Below are 24,776 nucleotides of genomic sequence, written 5' to 3' on the forward strand. Positions count from 1 at the left end.
CCAAAAGATTAACATTTCTTTTTTTTTTTTTTCTGAAAAGAAGATATATTGATCATAATTTAACCGAAAGGGTACACATTTCAAAAGCTATGAAAGCTGACTGCAAAATCAATACACATCACCAAACTAAAACAAGGTATAACACAGTAACATAAGCTAAAACAAGGTATAGCATATAAGCACAGTAACATCTCATGTAAACAGAACCTCTGTTCTTATAGCAAGCATATGGACAGTAATTTCATGACAGCAAAAAAAAACTCCAATAAATGAGTTTTTGCAATAGAAATGTGCCTTGAGTCTCCAAATCATAAGGATCCTCTCCCCATTTGAGTCTTCCAAACAAAAAAGATCAACATTTTCTAAACACAGGATATCAACTCAGCCATAAAATAAACATTTTCTGAACTTCAGCAGATCAAAACCAATATATCTAAATATCAAAAGCTTCATAAATTCGAAGCAATTTCTAAAGTGCATAATATCTCAACCACGTCCTTAACGTCATCTACCACCATCTCATAGATAACTATCCAATAGATTAAATACTAAAAACAATTGTAAAAAACATAAGCAGCCCATTCATCTTTAACTTCACACAATTGCTCTTCATTGTAGGAAACGAACTGACAATCTTCAAAATACTACAAAACAGCATAAAAATATAGTTAAGTTACAATTAGAGCTTTTAAAATCCAATGCGAACGCATATCAAAGTTTCTTACTTTCGTTGGGATCACAAGTTGTTGGTGAGTGATGATATCTTTCATGAACTTCATCACATAATATCCGCAATCAACACTATTAGTCTGACGAGGGCACTACAAAAGGCAAAGAATAAACACTAAATGAATGCTGTAAACTCAGATATCTTTGTTCTATATAGAAAACTTCATGTAAATAAATAGACAAGTTTATAAACAGACACTACTCCATTTTACATTAACTTAGCTACAAGTTATAGGTTGCCAGCTATATCACGAGGCAAAGGATACTTAGCAGCTACTATATCACAAAAATTACAAGTACTTACAGATTAGTGCGACAGTTCTGCAAACAATGTCTTGTTACAACAAAAGCACTACAAACTTATGACAAATTAGGACAGGTAGCATTCAATCCTAAATACTATAAAATTTCTCCAAATTGTTAGCACTTAGCATTATTACCGTTGTATATAAACGTACTAAACGGTAATAACGAGTTAATATTATACCTCAATGATATCCCACGAAATATAATTTTGTTCAACTGCAGAGAATGAGTCAAAAGTTTTATAAGTTCAAAGTTGAAGTACATGTCATAACAAGCAGTATTAGACATTAGTGCATGTTAGGAAACTAGTTCAAAAATTACAGTGAAGCCAAGATTATGGTGGACAGAAGCAAAAGCTAAGGGAAGTTGCTTCTATCAACCATGATTTCAATTTCACCATGGTATTAGATGAGTTTCCGAACATACACTTGTCATTAGGTTGTTGGTTAATTAGAGTACAGATTACTGTGAAAATACCTGGCTCTGCACAAATTTAGCAACCTGAGCACTATCGCCTGTCAGCATGGCTGATCGCACACCTAATGAGTTTAGCTCTTCTATTGCTTCCAAAGCACCTGATCTGCAAGCATCAACTAGGCTGAAGACTCCAACTAGAGTTGGCTCACAATATTGTTTTTGGGTTGAAGTCTCGTGACTTTGAACTTGCATGTGGCTATTGACTATAAACATGATAAAATGATTCAACATAGTGCATATACTAACAAATTAAATGATAAACATGTGACTATGAGCAATGAAGCAGATAGAATATTGAAATCAACCTGAATTGCACCCAAAGGGGACTATAGATCCACTCTTGAATTATTGATCTTGTCATAAATTACACATGCTAAAATTAGAAATCCTACAAGAACTAGACTAAAGGCACTGTTTTGTAATCACCTCTTTCACAGCCAGCTCTGACAGCAATTCTCCTATTGCCTATATAGACATCTATCTCATCAATTGTACCAGAAATTCCTTCCCCTGGAAAATTTTGAAAGTTCTCTTTTCAGGGACTGGTTTTATAGAGTGCAACAATCCATATTCCACTAGTGCAGCTGCCATTGGATGACTTGATTTACTCTCAATACTTGAAACCCTTCAATGTTTTCATTAACAAAATCCAGTTAGTCTTCAAAGAGTTATAAATTAATCTCTAAACACAATGGATTGACATTTTTATGTTTAATTAATAAAAGTTACCAGTATAATAAGGTCTCAATGCTAATGTCATCTACAGCACAAAAATCTGTCACTGAGAACTCTCCTCTTGTTATTGTGCCCGTTTTATCAAAAGCCACTGTCTTAATTCCAGAAAGTGTTTCGAGATAATCTCCACCTTTCAGCAGTAATCCACTTACTGCAGCTTTTGTGAGAGCACAAAAGACTGCAACAGGTGTGGAGAGGATGAGAGCACAAGGACATCCACTCAATAAAACTACAATTGCTAGATGAAACCAAGGCTCAATATCAGGAACTCCTAATGCAACCGGAACCACAGCAATGCTAGCTGAAATCAAGGCAACCACTGCCATAGAACAAAAATCGATGCAAACATATTTATCAATCTAAGTATAACACTGAAAGTGAATTTAACAATTAGTGAAGATTTTTTTCCCATTTCCTCAAACAGAAAAGTTTGTCTATGTACTTGATACTTACCAGGAATATAGTACTTTGAAATATTATCTATGAATCTTTGTGCTCGAGATTTTCTGCTAGAAGCCTCTTCAACCAGTTTTGACATTCTTGCCACCACTGTGTCATTTGCAACTTTCCCCCATGCCCCCCACATAGAAGATTTCAGTGAATGATTTGAAGCTACCTAATTGATATTTGAACTGATACTCTTAGCTGTAAAGCCAAAATTGAAGCTACCTAATTGATATTCATAACCAAACACAGTGTGAATAGAACAAACAAAAGATTAATAGCATAGAGTATGGAGAAAATTTCAGGAAATTTCAACAGCAGCAAAACCAACTCAGACCCTAGGTTGTGCAGTTACAAAAATGAAGAACATCATAGGATCAGATCAAAGTATTACCTTATGAGGAAGAGGAAAATTGCTTGTGGAGAGGATTGAGGAACAATGGAAGGTTGATAATGAGAACAGGGCAACAACTGTGCAGGAAGCGACCCAAAACAAGAGAGGCAGCGGCGCAGCAGGGACGGAGGCAGAGGCGGCGGCGGAAGGGATGGAGGCGGCGACGGCAAGGACGGCGGAGGCAGGAGGTGGCGAGGGCTTTGAGAGAAGTAGCAGGTCGAGATTACGTCGTGAGGTAGCAGAGTGGTGAAAGATGTAACTGGTAAAAAATAAGGGTTTGCAGTTACAGATGTAATTTTACAAAATCAATAAAGAAAATAATACTTATATATACAAAATGAATAAAATGACAAAAAGCGTGTAACAGCCCAGTGGAAAGGACTCATGATATTTTCTGTGGTGCCTCGGGTTTGAATCCCACACAGAACATTTTTTGAACCAATTATTAAAGAAATCAACTAAATCTTATATTAATACTATAAATTGTACAAATCTATCATAAAGTGAATCTAGCCTAGTGGAAAGACTATTGTGTTTTATTAAGGGAACCTGGGTTCGATCCACAGAACCTGAATTCTTGATTTTTATTATTTACGTTCAAAATACATCTTGAACAGATTTTTATTATTAACACCTCAGGGAACCTGGGTTCGATCCACAGAACCTGAATTCTTGATTTTTATTATTTACGTTCAAAATACATCTTGAACAGATTTTTATTATTAACACCTCAGGGAACTGTTCGATTCTTACCAACTAATTCAACCTCTATTGGTTTTTATGACTCTAATTAAGGTGGAAATAACAGATTGGTGCTATATTTATTTAATGAGACTGTCCTTTTTTTTGTAATGTTCGGGGCTAAAAGCCTCGTCTCTCTTCTTTGTGTTCTATATACTTGTCTTTTAATATTTATATTGTACACGTAATATTTTAGTCAAGAGAACCACAAGTTGGGCAGCAAAACATTATTATTAATCTACCAAAATTGGGATTGTCTAAATGGTCAATGTGAGTTATTAAACTCACAAGTCACAACTTAATGAGTTCCCTGTATTATATAATATTTTATAAATTAATTAATAAATAAAATATAGAAATTTTAACTCATTTAATTTATCTTCAATATAATTAGATAATGAATTATTTAACTCAAACTTTCTCATATGTGATTTAGACAACCCACCAAAACTATGGCATGCAATTGGATGTCAACGACGACCTTTAACTATAAATACATGCATGCATAATCTCGGATTTTCGAATAGAATGTAGTTGGGAGTTGTAACAAGTAGTACACTATAGCTAGTCTTAAAATTCAAACATGCCAAGTAGGGGAGTGATGATCTGAGGTGTCTAAATCACAATTAATGATTTTATGACAAATAGCTGAATTCATCATTAATGACGGACTCAAGGTGTTAAATAGTATAAAATGTGGTAAAAGGCTGAAACTTTGACAAGAATGCAGCTAGCTGTGTAAAAAAGGGCTACACACAAGTGAATATCCTCTTCTATTTCATTGCGAATTTGTGATCTCTGGAAAGGTCCTCCCTCTTTTTCGAGCAAGAGAGTTGACGTCTCTCCTTCTCCCTACTTCCAGTTGTAGAGCCAAACCAAATCTTGGTGGTAACCATCAAAACCCCAATCTTTATCAGCCCTGAAAAACACAAATTAAATCAACTCATAATCAGTTCATATATACTCCATGAAAATCTTAGTCCTTCAAGTTTTGGGATTTTTGTTCTTCAATGTCCTGCTCACTTGCCACGTATTGAGGCATCACAAGTTCGTGGTATGTATATTAATATTACTATCTGTTTTTAATTATTCCATCCGTTTCAAAATATAAGTTGTTTAAGACTATGTACCTACTTTAAGAATTTGTCTTTTGATAAATATTTTGATTGAAATATCTCTATCTAAAGTTGTGTTATATTAAGGAGAGCAAAATGCTATTATTGGTTAAGTGCATAATGAGAGTTGTGATAGGTGAAAATTGAAGGTAACAATTACTAAGAGACATAATATTAAGTGATGGTATATAAGGAAGAGAGAGGAAAGAATATTTTGCAACATAACTCATATTTTGAAATTAAGACATTTCATATGCAAATGTTGGTGTGAAAACAAAAGCTATATACTACAATGAATATATATATATGCTTCCCAGATCTAACTGTTAGTCTGGAAGATAAAAACATCCTTGATGTCCTCTTCCTAAATATCAAGCTTCACGGCCTTGATATGAAAGAAGATTCCATTCCAATCTCTTTGATCTACAGGGTTCAATACAAGGTAATGAACTTTATCAAATCTTATTTCTTGCGAACCAATTGTGAGAAATCTGGAGAAACTACCCTCTTCCTCACAGATTATGATAAGGCCAATGTTATTGTGCCCAAAACCATCCAATGGAGTGATATCACCCTTCCAGAAAAATGGTCTTTGGAAAAGGCTACTCCAGCCCAACCTGCTGAAACTCCTGAGTTTCGTGAAATCATCCAACACCAATCTGGCCAAGTAGATCTCATCTTTGATAGGAGAAATTCCTTCTCTATCCCTAGATCTATTAGGACGTCCTCAAATGATTTCCAATCCGCCATGTCTAGAAGATCTTTTTCTATGACTAGAAGGAACCAGCCTGAGTCTAGTGCTCGACCTTCCCTCTCTCATGACGGATCTACTATCCATTTAGCTGGATATGTCAATACCACTCCTGTCAAGACTACCTATGACAAGGGTGATGAAGATCATCAATCCACCTTATCTCCAACGTATTCTTCTCTAGAAACCCCTGGAGAAACTTCTGATTTCATTGGAGCAATCACTACTGAATTCGTCATCGACAAAGGAAGTATCAAGGCAGATTTCTACTCTGACCGATGGACTCAGCAAAGAAAATGGTTCTTTGCAAAGTATCAGGGTGAAAAGAGAAAGAAGATCCAAGAAAAATTCTATGGGTTCCTTGAGAAAACCCAGCAAAACATCTTCTTTTTTGAATGGTTTCAAGATTATGCCAACAAGAATTGGAAATCTTACCCCTTCCAAATTGACATGGTTAAATGGCAGCATAAGGATGGAAAAGAAACCCTTTCTAACCTGCCACCTAAAACTCCTTTCCTTCTTAAAGGAGCTCAATCTACACCTGTCCTAGCTTCTCCCTTCAAGACTAGGAAAGAAGAAGGTGATGTCACTGGTAAAGACATCAAAGACCTCATGGAACAATCCAATTATACCAATAAGTATCTTCAAATTCTTGGAGAATCCCAAGTGCAGGATTCCTCTTCCGGGAAAGGAAAAGAAAAGGTCAAGATTGAACCTTCCTCTTCTAATCTTGATATCCCTAAAGGATGTCAACTTGAAAAACCTCTTTTCAAACCTTTTCAAATCAGTAGCCGTTCCAGACACTCGGCTCAAACTCTTCGAGCAAAAAAGGAATCTGACAATGAGCTCCTCCAAAATGTGGTAGAGCAACTTCAGCTTCTCAAACAAGTTATTCCTGAGACTCCGGAACCTACTCCGGAAGCAGTTTCTAATCCCACTATTACTGCTCCTCCTCCTCCAAAAACTCGTACTTCTACTCGTAATACCTCTACTTCTTTAAATAATATTGAAGATGGTAAGGTTGAGTCTGATTCTGATATTCAATCTATGAAGTCTGACGTTCAATCTATCAAAAGTATTCCGGTCAATACTGTCATTCACAATTCTAAGAATCAGTGGAGAAAAGAAACCAAGCTCTACTATCCTAGAGCTACTGCTCCTGATCTTCTTTTAGAAGAATCTTCAAACTTCAAAAGTTTCAGTGCCAACAATGTCTATGAATGGAATATTGATGGTGAAAACGAGTATGGCATCACCAAAATCCTCCAAAATATGACTATGGTAGCCACTGCCTATGTTACCGCCAACAATTGTCCTGAATCTCTTATCGTTGAAGTCTTGGTTGCTGGTTTCTGTGGCCAGCTCAAAGGTTGGTGGGATAATTATCTCACTCAAGACGAGAAGGATCAGATCTTGACCGCTGTCAAGACTGATGAAGAAGGTAATCCTATCATGGAAGATGGCAAATTCATCTCTGATGCTGTCAACTCCTTAATCTTTACCATAGCCCAACATTTTGTTGGAGATCCTTCCCTCATCAAGGACAGATCTGCTGATCTTTTGTCCAATCTGAAGTGCAAATCTTTGGGTGATTTCAGATGGTATAAGGATACCTTCCTGACCAGGGTTTACACCCGTGAAGACAGCCAACAAGCCTTCTGGAAAGAGAAATTCCTGGCCGGTCTTCCTAAATCTTTTGGCGACAAAGTTCGTGAGAAACTTAGAAGCCAAAATCCGGGGGGAGAAATCCCATATCACACCCTTAGTTATGGACAGCTCATAGCTATCATTCAAAGAGTTGCTCTCAAAATCTGTCAGGATGACAAAATCCAACAGCAACTCACTAAGGAGAAGTCTCAGAATCGCAGGGATTTGGGTACTTTCTGCGAACAATTCGGAATTCAAGGTTGTCCCAAGAAACCTAAACCCAGAAAGCAAGATCCTCCTCCCAAACAACAATGGAGAAAGAGATCTAGCAGGAATGATCATAGGAAACCCAAGCCTAGATCAAAACCCCAATCTTCGCAAGTTCCAAAGAACCCTCCTGAGACTAGACCCTCTCAAGGAAAAGATGTTACCTGCTACAACTGCGGCAAGCCGGGCCATATTAGCAGGTATTGCAGACTCAAAAGGAGAATCTCTGAGCTTCATCTTGAACCTGAGATCGAGGACAAGATCAACAATCTCCTCATTCAAACTTCTGATGAAGAAGAATCTAATCCTTCGGATTCTGAGGTCTTTGAAGACCTAAATCAAATTCAGAATGATGATTCTCAATCATCATCTTCCGTCAATACCTTGTCCATCAACACTTTGACCAATGAACAAGATCTTCTCTTCAGGGCCATTAATTCTATCCCTGATCCTGAGGAAAAGAAAATCTATTTGGAACGCCTCAGGTCTACTCTTGAAGATAGGCCTCCCAAAAGTCCTATAACCACCAATAAATTCAATCTTAGAGATACTTTCAAGCGTCTTGAGAAATCTACGGTCAAACCCGTCACTATTCAAGACCTTCAATCTGAAGTCAATTCCCTCAAGACTGAGGTTAAAAGTGACTAGAAATTATGAGGAAGATGATTCTTCTGTACCTTATTCCAATCCTGCTCCTAACAACAATTGCGAAGACTTTCTGGAGAATATTAACCAGGTCACCATTCATAAATTCTTCATCCATGTCAAAATCCTCATAGGAGATTTTATTCTCGAAATCCCTGCCCTCTTTGACACAGGGGCAGATTCCAGTTGTATCTCGGAGGGACTCATTCCCACCAGATATTTTGAGAAAACTACTGAGAAGCTCAGCGCTGCTGAAGGATCTAGACTAAAGATCAAGTATAAAATCCCCTCAGCTATCATCAAAAATGGTAGTCTTGAAATCGAAACTCCATTTCTGTTAGTCAGAAATTTGAGTCAAAAAATCATTATAGGGACCCCTTTCATTAAGAAGCTCTTCCCCTATAATACTGACGAAAACGGCATCACTGTTCAGCATCTTGGACAGCCTATCTTGTTCAAATTCTCTGAACCTCCCATAGATAAGACTTTGAACGTCATATCCTACAAGGAGAAGCAGATCAACTTCCTCAGGGAAGAAATCTCTTACAGAACCATTGAGGATCAATTGCAACAACCTTCTGTTAAATCAAGGATTGAGAATATTTTGGAAAATATTCAATCCAGCATCTGTTCTGATCTACCCAACGCTTTTTGGGAAAGAAGGAGCCATATGGTGGAACTTCCTTATGAAAAAGATTTTTCAGACAAACAGATTCCAACCAAGGCTAGGCCTATTCAAATGAATGAAGAACTTCTTCATTTCTGCCAAAAGGAAATCAATGATCTCCTTGAAAAGAAACTTATTCGCAGGAGTAAGAGCCCTTGGTCCTGTGCAGCCTTCTATGTCAACAAACAAGCTGAGATAGAACGGGGAACCCCTAGGCTGGTTATTAATTACAAACCTCTCAATCAAGCCCTTTGTTGGATTAGATATCCTATCCCCAACAAGAAAGATCTCTTAGCCAGACTGCTTGATGCTAAGGTCTTTTCAAAATTCGACATGAAATCTGGATTCTGGCAAATCCAATTGCAAGAGAAGGATAGGTATAAAACTGCTTTTACTGTTCCTTTTGGGCAGTATGAGTGGAACGTTATGCCTTTTGGGCTAAAGAACGCCCCATCTGAATTCCAAAGGATTATGAACGAAATCTTCAATCCTTATTCCAAATTCACTATTGTCTACATTGACGATGTTCTAATCTTTTCCCAAACTTTAGATCAACATTTCAAACATCTCAATACGTTCATCTCTGTAATCAAAAGGAATGGCTTGGCTGTATCCAAGACAAAGGTCAGTTTGTTCCAAACCAAAATCAGATTTCTTGGTCACAACATCCACCAAGGAACCATCATTCCTATCAATAGAGCCATCGAGTTCACGGATAAATTCCCTGATCAAATCATTGACAAAACCCAACTACAAAGATTCCTGGGTTGTCTCAATTATGTTGCGGACTTCTGTCCTCAACTCAGTACCATAATCAAACCCCTTCATGATAGACTCAAGAAGGATCCTCCACCTTGGTCCGATATTCATACCAATGTGGTCAAACAAATCAAATTTCGTGTCAAGAATCTCCCTTGTCTTTATCTCCCTAATCCTCAAGCTTTCAAAATTATTGAAACTGATGCCTCTGATATTGGCTTTGGTGGTATTTTGAAACAAAAGGTTTTTGACAAGGAACAAATTATTGCTTTTACTTCAAAACATTGGAATCCTGCTCAACAGAATTATTCTACTGTCAAAAAAGAAGTTTTAGCAATCGTTTTATCTATTTTAAAATTTCAATCTGATTTGATTAATCAAAAATTCTTAGTCCGTGTAGACTGCAAATCTGCGAAAGAAATCTTACAAAAAGATGTCAAAAACTTAGCTTCAAAACATATCTTTGCCAGATGGCAAGCTATTTTAAGCGTTTTTTACTTCGATATTGAATATATAAAAGGATCTAACAATTCTCTCCCTGATTTTCTTACTCGTGAATATTTGCAGGGAAGAACCTAACATGGCCTCCAGAGGCCCCTCCTCCTCCTCCTCACGAGGAAGAGGCAAAAGCAGAGAAAGGAATAAAGGTATTGTAATCTCTGATCCTTTAATCTTATCTGAGCCCACTGCTCACCAATCTGGACCCACTGTCCAAAAAATTGAGCCCACTGCTCAGACCCAATCTTCCCAACCAAAACAAACTAAAGCAGATTATGTTTTATCCATCCCAACACTCCTTGCCTTCAAACAAGCAGACTTAGATGAAATACCTCAAGGCCTCACCAAACTTCCAGATAAATCTTGGGCCAGCATCGCCGACAAAGATGATGACCAAGAAATTCAATCCCTCCAAGCTTTTATTGATAGAACCAGAAGCTTAGCAACTTATGATGGGAAAAAACCTGTTGTTGTTGCCCAACCTAGCCCAGTTGCCCGACCTAGCCCAAATTCAGGTTACTTGGCTAAAGCAGATATGAAATTCCAAACCTTCATCGAACCAGAATGGTGGGACAATTCTGGAGGAGTTAACCTGGCCAATAAAATTGGTACCAAGCTCTTCCCAAGTCATCTTGATCCCACTCACCCAATCAAAAACCAAAGATTCTATGCGTTTATTTTGGTTGACACAAACAGTGTGGAAATCAAACATTTTAGGGATAAAAATGATAATTCCCTAATTACCCATTCTACACTACAAATCCTCCGTGTCCTTCGTCCCAAGGACTTTGGACCAAATCCAAACAGTTACAAAAAGTTCTCCCAGAATTTCGACCCAGTTGGTTTTAATTATTGGGACTATATCAGGGCTTGGGATAATATAATCCTTGGTCTGCAAAACAAAAGTTTCAAACATTCTTGGCTATATATATATATATATATATATATATATATACACTGACCTGTTTTGAATAAACTGCATATGTAGGTGAGAGATGCTCCATACACAAAACTATGCAGCACAAAAAACATCTTAACCGTTAATGATCAGTTTCCTGGGCCAACCCTATATGTCACTAAAGGAGAAACCATTATTGTTGATGTCCATAATAGAGCTAACTACAACATCACCATCCACTGGTAAGGGGAAACCAACCACTATATAATATAAACTACTTCGATCTGCCTCTACTATTTACTATAAATTGTTTTACATTTCTTAGAGAAGAACTTAAATGTGATTGCTTTGGAACAACAAACTTAATTTCAGGCACGGAGTGAATCTACCAAGATATCCGTGGTCAGATGGCCCTGAATATGTGACACAATGTCCAATTCGACCCGGTAGAATGTTTAGTCAGAAGGTCATATTTTCCGAAGAGGAAGGCACATTGTGGTGGCATGCTCACAGTGATTGGTCTCGTGTCACCGTTCATGGGGCTATTGTGGTCCAACCCAAACCTGGAACTACTTATCCATTTCTTAAACCTCACAAAGAGGTCACCATTATATTAGGTATATATTTAATTTGGAGTGATTACTTCGATATATGTAGAATATTGACTTGAGTAACTAGTGATGGTTACTACTCCCTCCGTTCCAGAAAGTTTGTTGTTTTGTATCATTTTTCAATATCCCAAAATGTTTGTTGTTTTAGAAAACCAATGCATTTTTTGCTAATTTTTTTCACCTATACCCTCATTTAATACATTTTCTCTCACTTATCACCTTTCATATTAACCAACCACAACTCTTCTCTATTAATTACATTCTTCTCTATCTAAGTATACTTTACTAGTTGCACATCATATTAGTAAAATTAAATAAGGGCAATCTAGTCAAATTATACTATCAATAATTATTTTCTTACTCTTTGTGCCACAACCTTAAACTACAAACTTTCTGGAACGGAGGGAGTAATTAAATCGTTTCATTGCAAAATGATACAAGTGAATGGTGGAAGAAAGATGTTGCTGACGTTTACACTGATTTTCGTAGAACTGGAGGAGATCCCATTGTTTCTGATGCTTACACAATTAATGGCCAACCTGGTGATCTATATCCTTGCTCGAATAATGGTATGTAGCTAGTGACATTATTTATATGCATAATATGGATGCTAGCTCATTTCATTGGTCAGGCGTATCACAAATTTTAAGATAATATTAAAGTCTATCTTAGATTTGTCTATCAATTAGGTCACCCAGAAATGAACCAACATCCACATATGTCTAGTCCGCAAGGTCCATGCTCCACATGTTGAACTTTGAATGTGAGAGGTGTTTCGAAAAGTCTCATTAATTAAAAATATGACAAAACATATTTTTATAAGTTAATGGTAGAACAATCGTCACCTGTAACTTAGAGTGACGTTTCATCTGAACTGAATTTTAAGAACTTAATTATTATTTCTTAATTAATAACATGTTTGGACTTTTTTGTTAATAAAATTGCATAAGCCTTCAAGCTTAGGGTTGACTATGGCAAAACATATCTTCTCAGGATGGTAAATGCTGCAGTTCAAGACATGTTGTTCTTTGCAATTGCCAAACATCAACTCACAGTGGTTGGAACTGATGGTAGCTATGTAAAGCCACTAAAGGTATATTACATCACAATATCTCCTGGACAAACAATGGATGTGTTACTCAAAGCAAACCAACCATTGAATCATTATTACATGGCTGCTAAAGTATATTCCAGTGCATTTCGGGTTCCATTTGATAATACCACAACCACTGCTATAGTACAATACACGGGAAAGTACATTCCAAACTCAAGCTCCCCTTCTTCGCCCTTACTTCCACACTCAAGTGATACCAATGCCTCTGTAAACCTCATAAGTGAACTGAAAAGTTTAGCTGACGAAGAACACCCAATTGATGTTCCCTTACACATAACCACAAACTTGTTCTTCACAGTGTCAGTTAACACATTACCATGTGATGATAAAAATAATACTTCAACATGTGTGGGCTGTAACACCCCGATTTCGGTGGCGTCACTTTAGTAACCAAAATAAACTTAATGCGGAAAAACGTGAATATTTTTTTTTTTGATAATAACTAAGACAAGACTGAATTAAATAAAACTCAAAAGCGAAAAGTAATAGAGCTAATATACAATATATAAACAGCCCCCGCTGTAGTAGTAACCTCGTCACGAGTAAACCTCCAGTGACGGAAAGAAAAGTGTAACGCCCGAAGGCAAAAGGTACAATCCACAAGAAAGGTCAAGTGTCCGCAACACCATCCCTCAAAACTGAGAATAAGCTGGCCCATCGGCCTGAAGCAAGACCTCCTAAGTCCAACCAACTCTCTGTGATTCTCGTAAAGAACCACACAAAAAGCTATAGGTGGGAAACTACCCTGTCCCCAAAGAAAACAAATAATGTTCAGAGCTAAGACTCTACTCCTACACTAATCCCATCTCGAGGAGCTCACACTAACACTCAATCCTACATGCTAGCGTGATCGTCGTCCGAATCTGAATCCAGAACGACTAAGTCTAGGTACACAATCCGTCCTCCTCTCGCTACCGCGATGCACTCCAGTTCCCGCATCTCAACCCTAGTTCCTCCCGAAGGATGAACCATCATGAATCAGCCCGCCGAAGACATCTGACAAAGGGCGTTTGTTCGCCAAAGCACACACAGAAGACGCGAGGGTCAACTCTAAGGAACTATGTAGATAATAAACCCAATAGGTACAAATAATAAATAGCCACTTAGGCTTATAGCTAGGGATAACATCCTAGGGTTGCATATTCCATAATGTACATAACAGCAATAATAACAATTAACATGTTCCAAATAGGATTAACAAATAACAATCACATTCGACAACTAAATTAGTATGCATGTTGCATGATATGATATGCAGGTTAACCCAGTCAACCAATATGCATTCCGGAACGGATGGACATCAACGGATCAGCCCTTCACCAGCCACGGTGGTGCCATTTCGGCCCGCGTGCCTCTTACACCACACAAGGGTAGTCAGATCAGCATAAAACACGAAGGCCTGCCATTTCGGTCTGCTACTAAGAGTCACCTAGCAGCGCTCTTACGCGGAAATCCTGGTCTTATAACCAATTTTGGAATCCGCCGTGGTCCGGTATCTCGCCGTGTTTAAACCACTTAATGAGTGCATGCAATGCAGTGATTAGCCAAACAACGTCTCCGACCTCACTCGACACGTCGCCACGTGTTCTAGCTAAATTAATGTCTCTAAAAGCTTACCCTAAGGTAAAGTCGATTCTGCGACAAAATACAATAATCATAAAATGAGTGCAACCACTCACGATGACTCTTCGGGTCATCAATGCTCTCACGAAGTCTCACGCTTCAGTGAAGTTTCATGCTCTCACAAGGTCTCACGCCTCAGTGGAGTTCCCTGCTTTCCACAAGGTCTCACGCCTCAGTGGAGTATCCCGCATTCACAAGGTCTCACGCCTCAGTGAAGCTTCATGTTGTTCACGAGGTCTCACGCCTCAGTGAAGATCCATGCTTTCCACAAGGTCTCACGCCTCAGTGGAGTATCTCGCATTCACAAGGTCTCACGCCTCAGTGAAGCTTCTCGGCTCATCCCTTGGATGGCTATCAAACTGCTCAACGAGCGAAGGAGTACCAACATACTCAGAACTTACCAAACTCCTCAACACTTGGATCCGACGACACTCCTCGTTTTTCCAAAACTATGATTTGACTTCCAATGCCTTCCTTCGAGGTTGTTATCATTACTTAAAGATTTTTGAGGTTATTTAAGGTCTTATGAATTTTCTTTATAAAATAGATTCCATTTTGTCTTATCGCAAGTCTTATACATTTGCAGGATCTCCCAATCCCAAGTCGCTTCCAGAGGATGTCTCGATCCACTAAACAAAATTAAGGCCCGAACCTCGTTCGTCCTATCAAACTTTCTCAAAACTCTCAAAATAAAATCGGCATGACCTGCCCGCTATTCTCACCATTCAGAATCTCAGATTCCAGTACAGAGCATATTTAAATCATCACAATCAACAACATGTCATATATCAATAAATCGCATCATAAACACTTAGCACTTAGCATATAAAGCATGCACCACACATCCTAGATTACCCACATAGCACATAGCATGTAAGACAATCTCAAAAACATTCAGTAGATGAATCATCTACATTGTCAGCCGAAGCCTCAGAAAACATTTTCCAATCACACACAATTCCAGTGCATAAACAGTAAACAATGTCGAAACATCGACCCTAAGCATTAACTAGAGATTCAGTGAGAAGCCCTCACCTGAAATTTCTCCAGAATGATCAACTAGTGCTTCCTCGCACTCAAAGTGTTGGTCCTCGGGGAAATCCTCAAAAGCACCTTTACAATAAAATCACAGAATACTATCAGAATCTATCGGAAACTAAGCTATCGATACTTACTAAGGTTACTCGAAGTAATATATACTCTAAGGTACGATAATCTAGCGCGAAAAGACAAGTTTTCGGAAAAGGAAATTTCCTCCTCCCCCTCTAATAGGCTCGGCCACTTTTCACAATTAAGGGGCTCGATTTTTCTTCGATCAAACTTGGTTCCTATGCTTTCATAAGCCGTAACTAAGGGTATTCTGAACTCGGAAAAATTATCGGATCGAAAACTGTCGCAGGGGTATTTTGGTCATGATTTCTAACTTAGGATTTTCAAAACTGAAATCCCAAAAATAAAATTTTGCAGGGACGTCACCAACGACGTTTATGACAACTAATCCTACTAGCACTAAGCTAAGGCGATAGTTTTCAGCCTAAAGGTTGAAGCTTTACACCAAAAACTCCAAAAATGGGTATTTTAGGTTCAAATTGATTCCGGCGGAATTCCGGCGACATAACGGAAAATCTAACCCGGCAGAAGTGATCTTGGGCACATATAGAAGAGGTTTAGAATCAGAAATGAAAGATTCAGGATAGTTTTGCAAAAACCCATAAACTATCCACTCAGAAAACTCTACAGAAAAGCTATGGAAAAAGCGATCGGAGGTAAGGATTAGCGACTATACCTCGAAACCTTGAAGCAGCAACTGATTAATCAACGATCAAGCAAGGATTGAACAAAATCTCTTCTCCTCCTCTCCTTAGCAAACTCGCGGCCTCCTTGGGAAGAAATGGGTAAGATATTTGTTTTTTCTCATTTTTTTGCTATATATAGAAGGTGGAAATTCGCGGGAAAATGAAAGTTTCGCGAATCTGATTTTTCCGGCGTCATTCTCCGTGAATTAATAGATATGTTTTGGCAACAGAATTCCAAAACTATAGAGAGGTCTCCTTGTATTTTTGGCAACTAATGCATAGTCGGTATAAAACTATTTTACCCGATAAGTTGCTTTTTGCATCGAATGTCGGAATAGAAAACTTCCTTCGGAAGAAAGATTGAAATCATCAAGAGAAATGGGTGTACGCGTGTAGAATATTCATTTGAAGCTCTGAATAGATAAAGTCCCCATAGTCGGGTGATTCTAGGGTTTTGAAATACCAGGGTTTCGGTTTCGGCAAACTTTCGATGATTGGAATCGGATGTTCGTAGATCCTAGAGTTTCTCCTCGAAACGATTGTGATATATGGAAAAAGAGAAGTTCTAACATTTCTCTGAAGATTTTTGGAATTAACTGCCAGCGTGCCTAAAAGTGAAAATTAGCTATATACTAGGGTTTCTGACCTAGGTTTAAGCGTAAAACGTTCGTGCTATAACTTTTATCGATCATAATGCAATCCTTGAACTTTTCCTGAACTTTCTCCTTCATAAATATATTTCATTTAATAAACTTTCGTTCAGGTTTCCCTTCACATTACATCAACCCTAATCGTGAATAAGAAGTTTATTCACTTAGCATAAACTTAAAAACTCGGGCCTTACATTACTACCCTCCAAAAAGAAAGTTTCGTCCTCGAAACTTAAGGGTCAGTAATAGTTCTGGATATTATTCCTTGATCTTTTCCTCTAACTCTCACATAACACCGTCCGTGTCTTTATTCCAAATAATTTTCACTAAAATACTCTGCTTTCTCTTCGATTGTTTCACTCTTCTAGTCCCAATGTTGACCAACGGCGTCTCAACAGACATATCATCTTTCAACTTGCCGAGGTTTAACTACAATCCTCAATGATACCACCACTAAAACTCTTACTCGAATATGATCTCCAGCTTCTGAAGTCAATCTTTACCCTAAGATTCTCATTCCACATAGCAAAATTCACTCACTAATCTCTAGCTCGTATCACCAAAATCCATAACAAGTTTCATTCACTCTTAGACTTTAAGCAACTTGTCCAAATATGACAACCTCAAGTGTTCATCTTAATACTAACACTTCCCTTTTCTGTAACTTGATCTCCATCTCGTCAATCAACTTCTTAATCTCTCTATCAAATTCTACCCAACTTCGAGTCCTAGAAACTTAAGACAACAGTTCATAGACTTAAAACCTGAACCTTCAACAAGTTTGGACCTCTAATGTCCGTTAATTCTTCAATGCTTCCTAAATGAATATCCATTTCTTCAAACTATATCTCCTTCGCAAGAGAACTTATACTAAATGCGAACTTTTTCCTCCCAACTCGACTAATCCTCGATCCAATCAAGTTAATCTTACCAATCCTTCTATCAAAGTCCATAGCCAGCTCTGATTCCGAATATCACCCCCTCAATATTAAGTTGATCAAGCCTAATACATCGAAGGTGAAATTTAGAAAAACCCACTGGAACAGTCAATGAGTTCCTATCATCCAGTAGTCACAATATCCTGATGTTAAATTCTTAAATGATTCCGCTACGGAACTACACACCCTCAACATAACACGTATACTACCCATAAGGAATCTCTCTAAGATTCAATCTTCAGCTTCTAACTTCTTGTTAAACGCATTGGTGCAGAACTACTTTCTAGGCTTAGCGTGTCATTCTAAACCTCGTATAACTTCTATAGCTAAAATACGAGTAACAGTAAAGTAAAGTCATAATAGGCGTAGTAACTATAAGGTCAAAGCGTAAACCATAAACGTAAGATAGGTGTGTTTGCACACTGTACAAGAAAAATGGAACATATCATACTAGAAAGAGAAAGAATGGTTAGAAAGTTACCATCGTTCTTGCGCTCTCCTCTGACAAACCCCTCAGCTCTCTCACCGTCCATGGTGTAAACTCTTGCTTTAGCCGCAGGACGCTTTCCACGAGCAGTGTTCACGGTTGGCTCCGTCTTGGGTGCTCTGCACTGATCGGCAGTGTGCCCCATTCTGTTACAATTACAGCATTTGGGCCTCTTGTCTGGACAAGCATTAGCATAATGCCCCGGCTCCCCACATCTGAAACAGGTCATCTCCTTCTTCAAAGTCTGATCTCCGGGACCTCCAGCAGTACCCGTCATGGGTATGTAAGATCCTGAAGTAAATCCTCTTCCAGCAGGACGCTGATATGGCCCCCTGCTCTGAAATTTCTCTCTGCCCTGAAAATTTTGAGAGCCCGACCTCATCGGCCCTCCAGTTCCAGTCCGGTTCATTCTCCGGTTCTTCATCAGTTCCACTTCCGTGGCTTTCTCAACCAACGACTGGAATCGCATGATTCCCAGCGGCCTCACTGAGTCCTCAATATCAGGCCTCAGTCCATTTACAAAGCGCTTGCACATGTAGCGCTCATTCACATGATCATGAAAGAATTGAAAATGCTTCGCCAAAGATTCCAGCTTTGAAGCAAATTCCGGTACCGACATACCTCCCTGACGGAGTGTCAGAAATTGTGACTCCCGCTCATCCCGAGCACTTGTTGGAAAATACTTTTCCAAGAATGCGGTCCGGAATGAGTTCCAGCTAATCTCCTCGTGATTGTCTTCCATAATTCCTCTGGTGCCCTTCCACCAGTACTCAGCATCCCCGAGTAGCAGATAAGTCGCCATGCCCACTTTGGCACCCTCAGCAGTTTGTAGTACGCCGAATATCTTCTCGATTTCCTGAATCCAGAGATCCGCTTTGTCTGGGTCAGTACCACCAGAGAACTTTGGTGGGTTTTGCCTCCTGAAGTCATTGAGGCCTTTGTTTTGGTCCAGAGTTACTTCCCTCTGGCGCTGATGCTGATCACGTGCCTCCTCAGCAGCACGCCTCATCGCATTATCATTTGCCTGCGCTGTTACCGCTTGGGCCTGCGCTGTTACCGCTTGGGCCATAGTGGCCATCATCTCAGCTAGCTGATTAGTATTCACCATGTTCTGTTAAGTTAAACAAACAGTTAGTACTCATCATAAGATAGCATCTAGTATAACTATACAATATGATTAAGCAATAACTTCAATCAATTTTTAAGCGAAAAATCGCTTGCAGACAATCAATTTTCACTCTTTGCAGAGTCACATAACCTAGCACAGAAGACCTATTCCCCAACAACTCCCGAAAGACTCGACCGTGCTCTGATACCACAATGTAACACCCCGATTTCGGTGGCGTCACTTTAGTAACCAAAATAAACTTAATGCGGAAAAACGTGAATATTTTTTTTTTTGATAATAACTAAGACAAGACTGAATTAAATAAAACTCAAAAGCGAAAAGTAATAGAGCTAATATACAATATATAAACAGCCCCCGCTGTAGTAGTAACCTCGTCACGAGTAAACCTCCAGTGACGGAAAGAAAAGTGTAACGCCCGAAGGCAAAAGGTACAATCCACAAGAAAGGTCAAGTGTCCGCAACACCATCCCTCAAAACTGAGAATAAGCTGGCCCATCGGCCTGAAGCAAGACCTCCTAAGTCCAACCAACTCTCTGTGATTCTCGTAAAGAACCACACAAAAAGCTATAGGTGGGAAACTACCCTGTCCCCAAAGAAAACAAATAATGTTCAGAGCTAAGACTCTACTCCTACACTAATCCCATCTCGAGGAGCTCACACTAACACTCAATCCTACATGCTAGCGTGATCGTCGTCCGAATCTGAATCCAGAACGACTAAGTCTAGGTACACAATCCGTCCTCCTCTCGCTACCGCGATGCACTCCAGTTCCCGCATCTCAACCCTAGTTCCTCCCGAAGGATGAACCATCATGAATCAGCCCGCCGAAGACATCTGACAAAGGGCGTTTGTTCGCCAAAGCACACACAGAAGACGCGAGGGTCAACTCTAAGGAACTATGTAGATAATAAACCCAATAGGTACAAATAATAAATAGCCACTTAGGCTTATAGCTAGGGATAACATCCTAGGGTTGCATATTCCATAATGTACATAACAGCAATAATAACAATTAACATGTTCCAAATAGGATTAACAAATAACAATCACATTCGACAACTAAATTAGTATGCATGTTGCATGATATGATATGCAGGTTAACCCAGTCAACCAATATGCATTCCGGAACGGATGGACATCAACGGATCAGCCCTTCACCAGCCACGGTGGTGCCATTTCGGCCCGCGTGCCTCTTACACCACACAAGGGTAGTCAGATCAGCATAAAACACGAAGGCCTGCCATTTCGGTCTGCTACTAAGAGTCACCTAGCAGCGCTCTTACGCGGAAATCCTGGTCTTATAACCAATTTTGGAATCCGCCGTGGTCCGGTATCTCGCCGTGTTTAAACCACTTAATGAGTGCATGCAATGCAGTGATTAGCCAAACAACGTCTCCGACCTCACTCGACACGTCGCCACGTGTTCTAGCTAAATTAATGTCTCTAAAAGCTTACCCTAAGGTAAAGTCGATTCTGCGACAAAATACAATAATCATAAAATGAGTGCAACCACTCACGATGACTCTTCGGGTCATCAATGCTCTCACGAAGTCTCACGCTTCAGTGAAGTTTCATGCTCTCACAAGGTCTCACGCCTCAGTGGAGTTCCATGCTTTCCACAAGGTCTCACGCCTCAGTGGAGTATCCCGCATTCACAAGGTCTCACGCCTCAGTGAAGCTTCATGTTGTTCACGAGGTCTCACGCCTCAGTGAAGATCCATGCTTTCCACAAGGTCTCACGCCTCAGTGGAGTATCTCGCATTCACAAGGTCTCACGCCTCAGTGAAGCTTCTCGGCTCATCCCTTGGATGGCTATCAAACTGCTCAACGAGCGAAGGAGTACCAACATACTCAGAACTTACCAAACTCCTCAACACTTGGATCCGACGACACTCCTCGTTTTTCCAAAACTATGATTTGACTTCCAATGCCTTCCTTCGAGGTTGTTATCATTACTTAAAGATTTTTGAGGTTATTTAAGGTCTTATGAATTTTCTTTATAAAATAGATTCCATTTTGTCTTATCGCAAGTCTTATACATTTGCAGGATCTCCCAATCCCAAGTCGCTTCCAGAGGATGTCTCGATCCACTAAACAAAATTAAGGCCCGAACCTCGTTCGTCCTATCAAACTTTCTCAAAACTCTCAAAATAAAATCGGCATGACCTGCCCGCTATTCTCACCATTCAGAATCTCAGATTCCAGTACAGAGCATATTTAAATCATCACAATCAACAACATGTCATATATCAATAAATCGCATCATAAACACTTAGCACTTAGCATATAAAGCATGCACCACACATCCTAGATTACCCACATAGCACATAGCATGTAAGACAATCTCAAAAACATTCAGTAGATGAATCATCTACATTGTCAGCCGAAGCCTCAGAAAACATTTTCCAATCACACACAATTCCAGTGCATAAACAGTAAACAATGTCGAAACATCGACCCTAAGCATTAACTAGAGATTCAGTGAGAAGCCCTCACCTGAAATTTCTCCAGAATGATCAACTAGTGCTTCCTCGCACTCAAAGTGTTGGTCCTCGGGGAAATCCTCAAAAGCACCTTTACAATAAAATCACAGAATACTATCAGAATCTATCGGAAACTAAGCTATCGATACTTACTAAGGTTACTCGAAGTAATATATACTCTAAGGTACGATAATCTAGCGCGAAAAGACAAGTTTTCGGAAAAGGAAATTTCCTCCTCCCCCTCTAATAGGCTCGGCCACTTTTCACAATTAAGGGGCTCGATTTTTCTTCGATCAAACTTGGTTCCTATGCTTTCATAAGCCGTAACTAAGGGTATTCTGAACTCGGAAAAATTATCGGATCGAAAACTGTCGCAGGGGTATTTTGGTCATGATTTCTAACTTAGGATTTTCAAAACTGAAATCCCAAAAATAAAATTTTGCAGGGACGTCACCAACGACGTTTATGACAACTAATCCTACTAGCACTAAGCTAAGGCGATAGTTTTCAGCCTAAAGGTTGAAGCTTTACACCAAAAACTCCAAAAATGGGTATTTTAGGTTCAAATTGATTCCGGCGGAATTCCGGCGACATAACGGAAAATCTAACCCGGCAGAAGTGATCTTGGGCACATATAGAAGAGGTTTAGAATCAGAAATGAAAGATTCAGGATAGTTTTGCAAAAACCCATAAACTATCCACTCAGAAAACTCTACAGAAAAGCTATGGAAAAAGCGATCGGAGGTAAGGATTAGCGACTATACCTCGAAACCTTGAAGCAGCAACTGATTAATCAACGATCAAGCAAGGATTGAACAAAATCTCTTCTCCTCCTCTCCTTAGCAAACTCGCGGCCTCCTTGGGAAGAAATGGGTAAGATATTTGTTTTTTCTCATTTTTTTGCTATATATAGAAGGTGGAAATTCGCGGGAAAATGAAAGTTTCGCGAATCTGATTTTTCCGGCGTCATTCTCCGTGAATTAATAGATATGTTTTGGCAACAGAATTCCAAAACTATAGAGAGGTCTCCTTGTATTTTTGGCAACTAATGCATAGTCGGTATAAAACTATTTTACCCGATAAGTTGCTTTTTGCATCGAATGTCGGAATAGAAAACTTCCTTCGGAAGAAAGATTGAAATCATCAAGAGAAATGGGTGTACGCGTGTAGAATATTCATTTGAAGCTCTGAATAGATAAAGTCCCCATAGTCGGGTGATTCTAGGGTTTTGAAATACCAGGGTTTCGGTTTCGGCAAACTTCCGATGATTGGAATCGGACGTTCGTAGATCCTAGAGTTTCGCCTCGAAACGATTGTGATATATGGAAAAAGAGAAGTTCTAACATTTCTCTGAAGATTTTTGGAATTAACTGCCAGCGTGCCTAAAAGTGAAAATTAGCTATATACTAGGGTTTCTGACCTAGGTTTAAGCGTAAAACGTTCGTGCTATAACTTTTATCGATCATAATGCAATCCTTGAACTTTTCCTGAACTTTCTCCTTCATAAATATATTTCATTTAATAAACTTTCGTTCAGGTTTCCCTTCACATTACATCAACCCTAATCGTGAATAAGAAGTTTATTCACTTAGCATAAACTTAAAAACTCGGGCCTTACATGGGCCCAAATGGTAACCGCCTCTCAGCTAGTATGAACAATGTGAGCTTTGAACGGCCAGCGAGCAGCAACATTTTGCAGGCTTACTACAACAACATTAGTGGTGTGTTTGGGGAAAATTTCCCTAATGTAACACCCTTGAATTTTGATTTTACAACTAGTAATCTTCCTGCAATTCTGAATACTCCATCAGTGGCTACAAAGTCGAATGTGCTTGAGTATGACTCAACAGTGGAGATTGTTCTCCAAGGGACTAACTTATTGGCAGGACCAGAACATCCTATGCACCTGCATGGAATGAGTTTCTATGTGGTTGGATGGGGATTTGGGAACTTCGACAGGAAGAAAGATTCATTGAAGTATAATCTTGTTGACCCTCCCTATCAGAATACAATAGCTATACCCAAAAACGGTTGGATAACCATAAGATTCAGGGCTAAGAACCCAGGTAATGTATTTTTCAAGTAATTATTAATTTCGTTGTCTTTTTTATTCATTCAATTAAATCATGGTTTTCTAAAAAGAATTTACTTGATACATCAGGTGTATGGTTCATGCATTGCCATTTAGAGCGTCATTTTTCTTGGGGCATGGCTATGACTTTCATTGTGAAGAATGGTAACAACCCTGAAGAAAAGATGCTACCACCACCCCTAGATATGCCACAATGTTAGTCAATGTTAATCAATTCAATCAACAACCAATTTGTTGTAATATATAAAGTATTCAATTTTCTTGATTACATTGTATTTTTTATTATATTGATTTTTTGTATTTCACTACGTTAAATTGTGTTACAAAAATAAAATATGAAAGTGGGGTAGCTGCGTACAATTACAAATGTAATTTGTTGTTAATATATGAATATTATGTTTAAAGTGTCAATTACAATTTGTTGGTTGTCATTTCAACATATTAAATTTTAGTGTATAACATAAATAAAATTGGTTGTCAACTTTTTATTGTCATGTTATTCAACTCCATTTTATGTGGTGTGAGTAATTTTGTGAAAGCGTCTATAATTAGATTCGCAAATCCGTCCAATTTGAACAGAACCAAACACATGCATTTTGGTGGGTTGGGTTGGATTATTGGATCGATTATCACTTTTTTGACAACACCCGATCACCATTGGTTTAGATGTCGAATTTAGGGATTGAATATCCGATAAAATAGAACCAACTTGGATTGGGCGAGATCCATCCCTCATCACAGTAAGGGCTCCGCCAATCATAGTTAAAGGGCAGCTCAAAC

At 38.9% G+C, this 24,776-nt stretch overlaps 1 protein-coding gene and 1 pseudogene across 1 annotated transcript; one reads left to right on the forward strand and one right to left on the reverse strand.

Moving 5' to 3' along the window:
* Positions 1-399: 399 nt before the first annotated feature.
* On the reverse strand, positions 400-4,795 carry LOC130719215 (cadmium/zinc-transporting ATPase HMA2-like; annotated as a pseudogene).
* LOC130719216 (laccase-15-like) lies at positions 4,794-24,345 on the forward strand. The gene is made up of 7 exons (XM_057569845.1): positions 4,794-4,880; positions 11,164-11,315; positions 11,446-11,690; positions 12,125-12,253; positions 12,635-13,129; positions 23,515-23,970; positions 24,066-24,345. The coding sequence occupies exons 1-7, from the start codon at positions 4,794-4,796 to the stop codon at positions 24,194-24,196; spliced, it is 1,695 nt and encodes a 564-aa protein (XP_057425828.1). The 3' UTR covers positions 24,197-24,345.
* Positions 24,346-24,776: the final 431 nt, after the last annotated feature.

The sequence above is a fragment of the Lotus japonicus genome, chromosome 5, assembly GCF_012489685.1.
Source record: "Lotus japonicus ecotype B-129 chromosome 5, LjGifu_v1.2".
NCBI classification, from domain to species: Eukaryota; Viridiplantae; Streptophyta; class Magnoliopsida; order Fabales; family Fabaceae; genus Lotus; species Lotus japonicus.

Coding starts and splice junctions, on each gene's coding strand:
- LOC130719216 (XM_057569845.1), top strand. CDS start 4,794: ATGAAAATCTTAGTCCTTCAAGTTTTGGGATTTTTGTTCTTCAATGTC. Junction 11,316..11,445: donor TACAACATCACCATCCACTG/GTAAGGGGAAAC, acceptor ACTTAATTTCAG/GCACGGAGTGAATCTACCAA. Junction 12,254..12,634: donor ATATCCTTGCTCGAATAATG/GTATGTAGCTAG, acceptor AAATTGCATAAG/CCTTCAAGCTTAGGGTTGAC.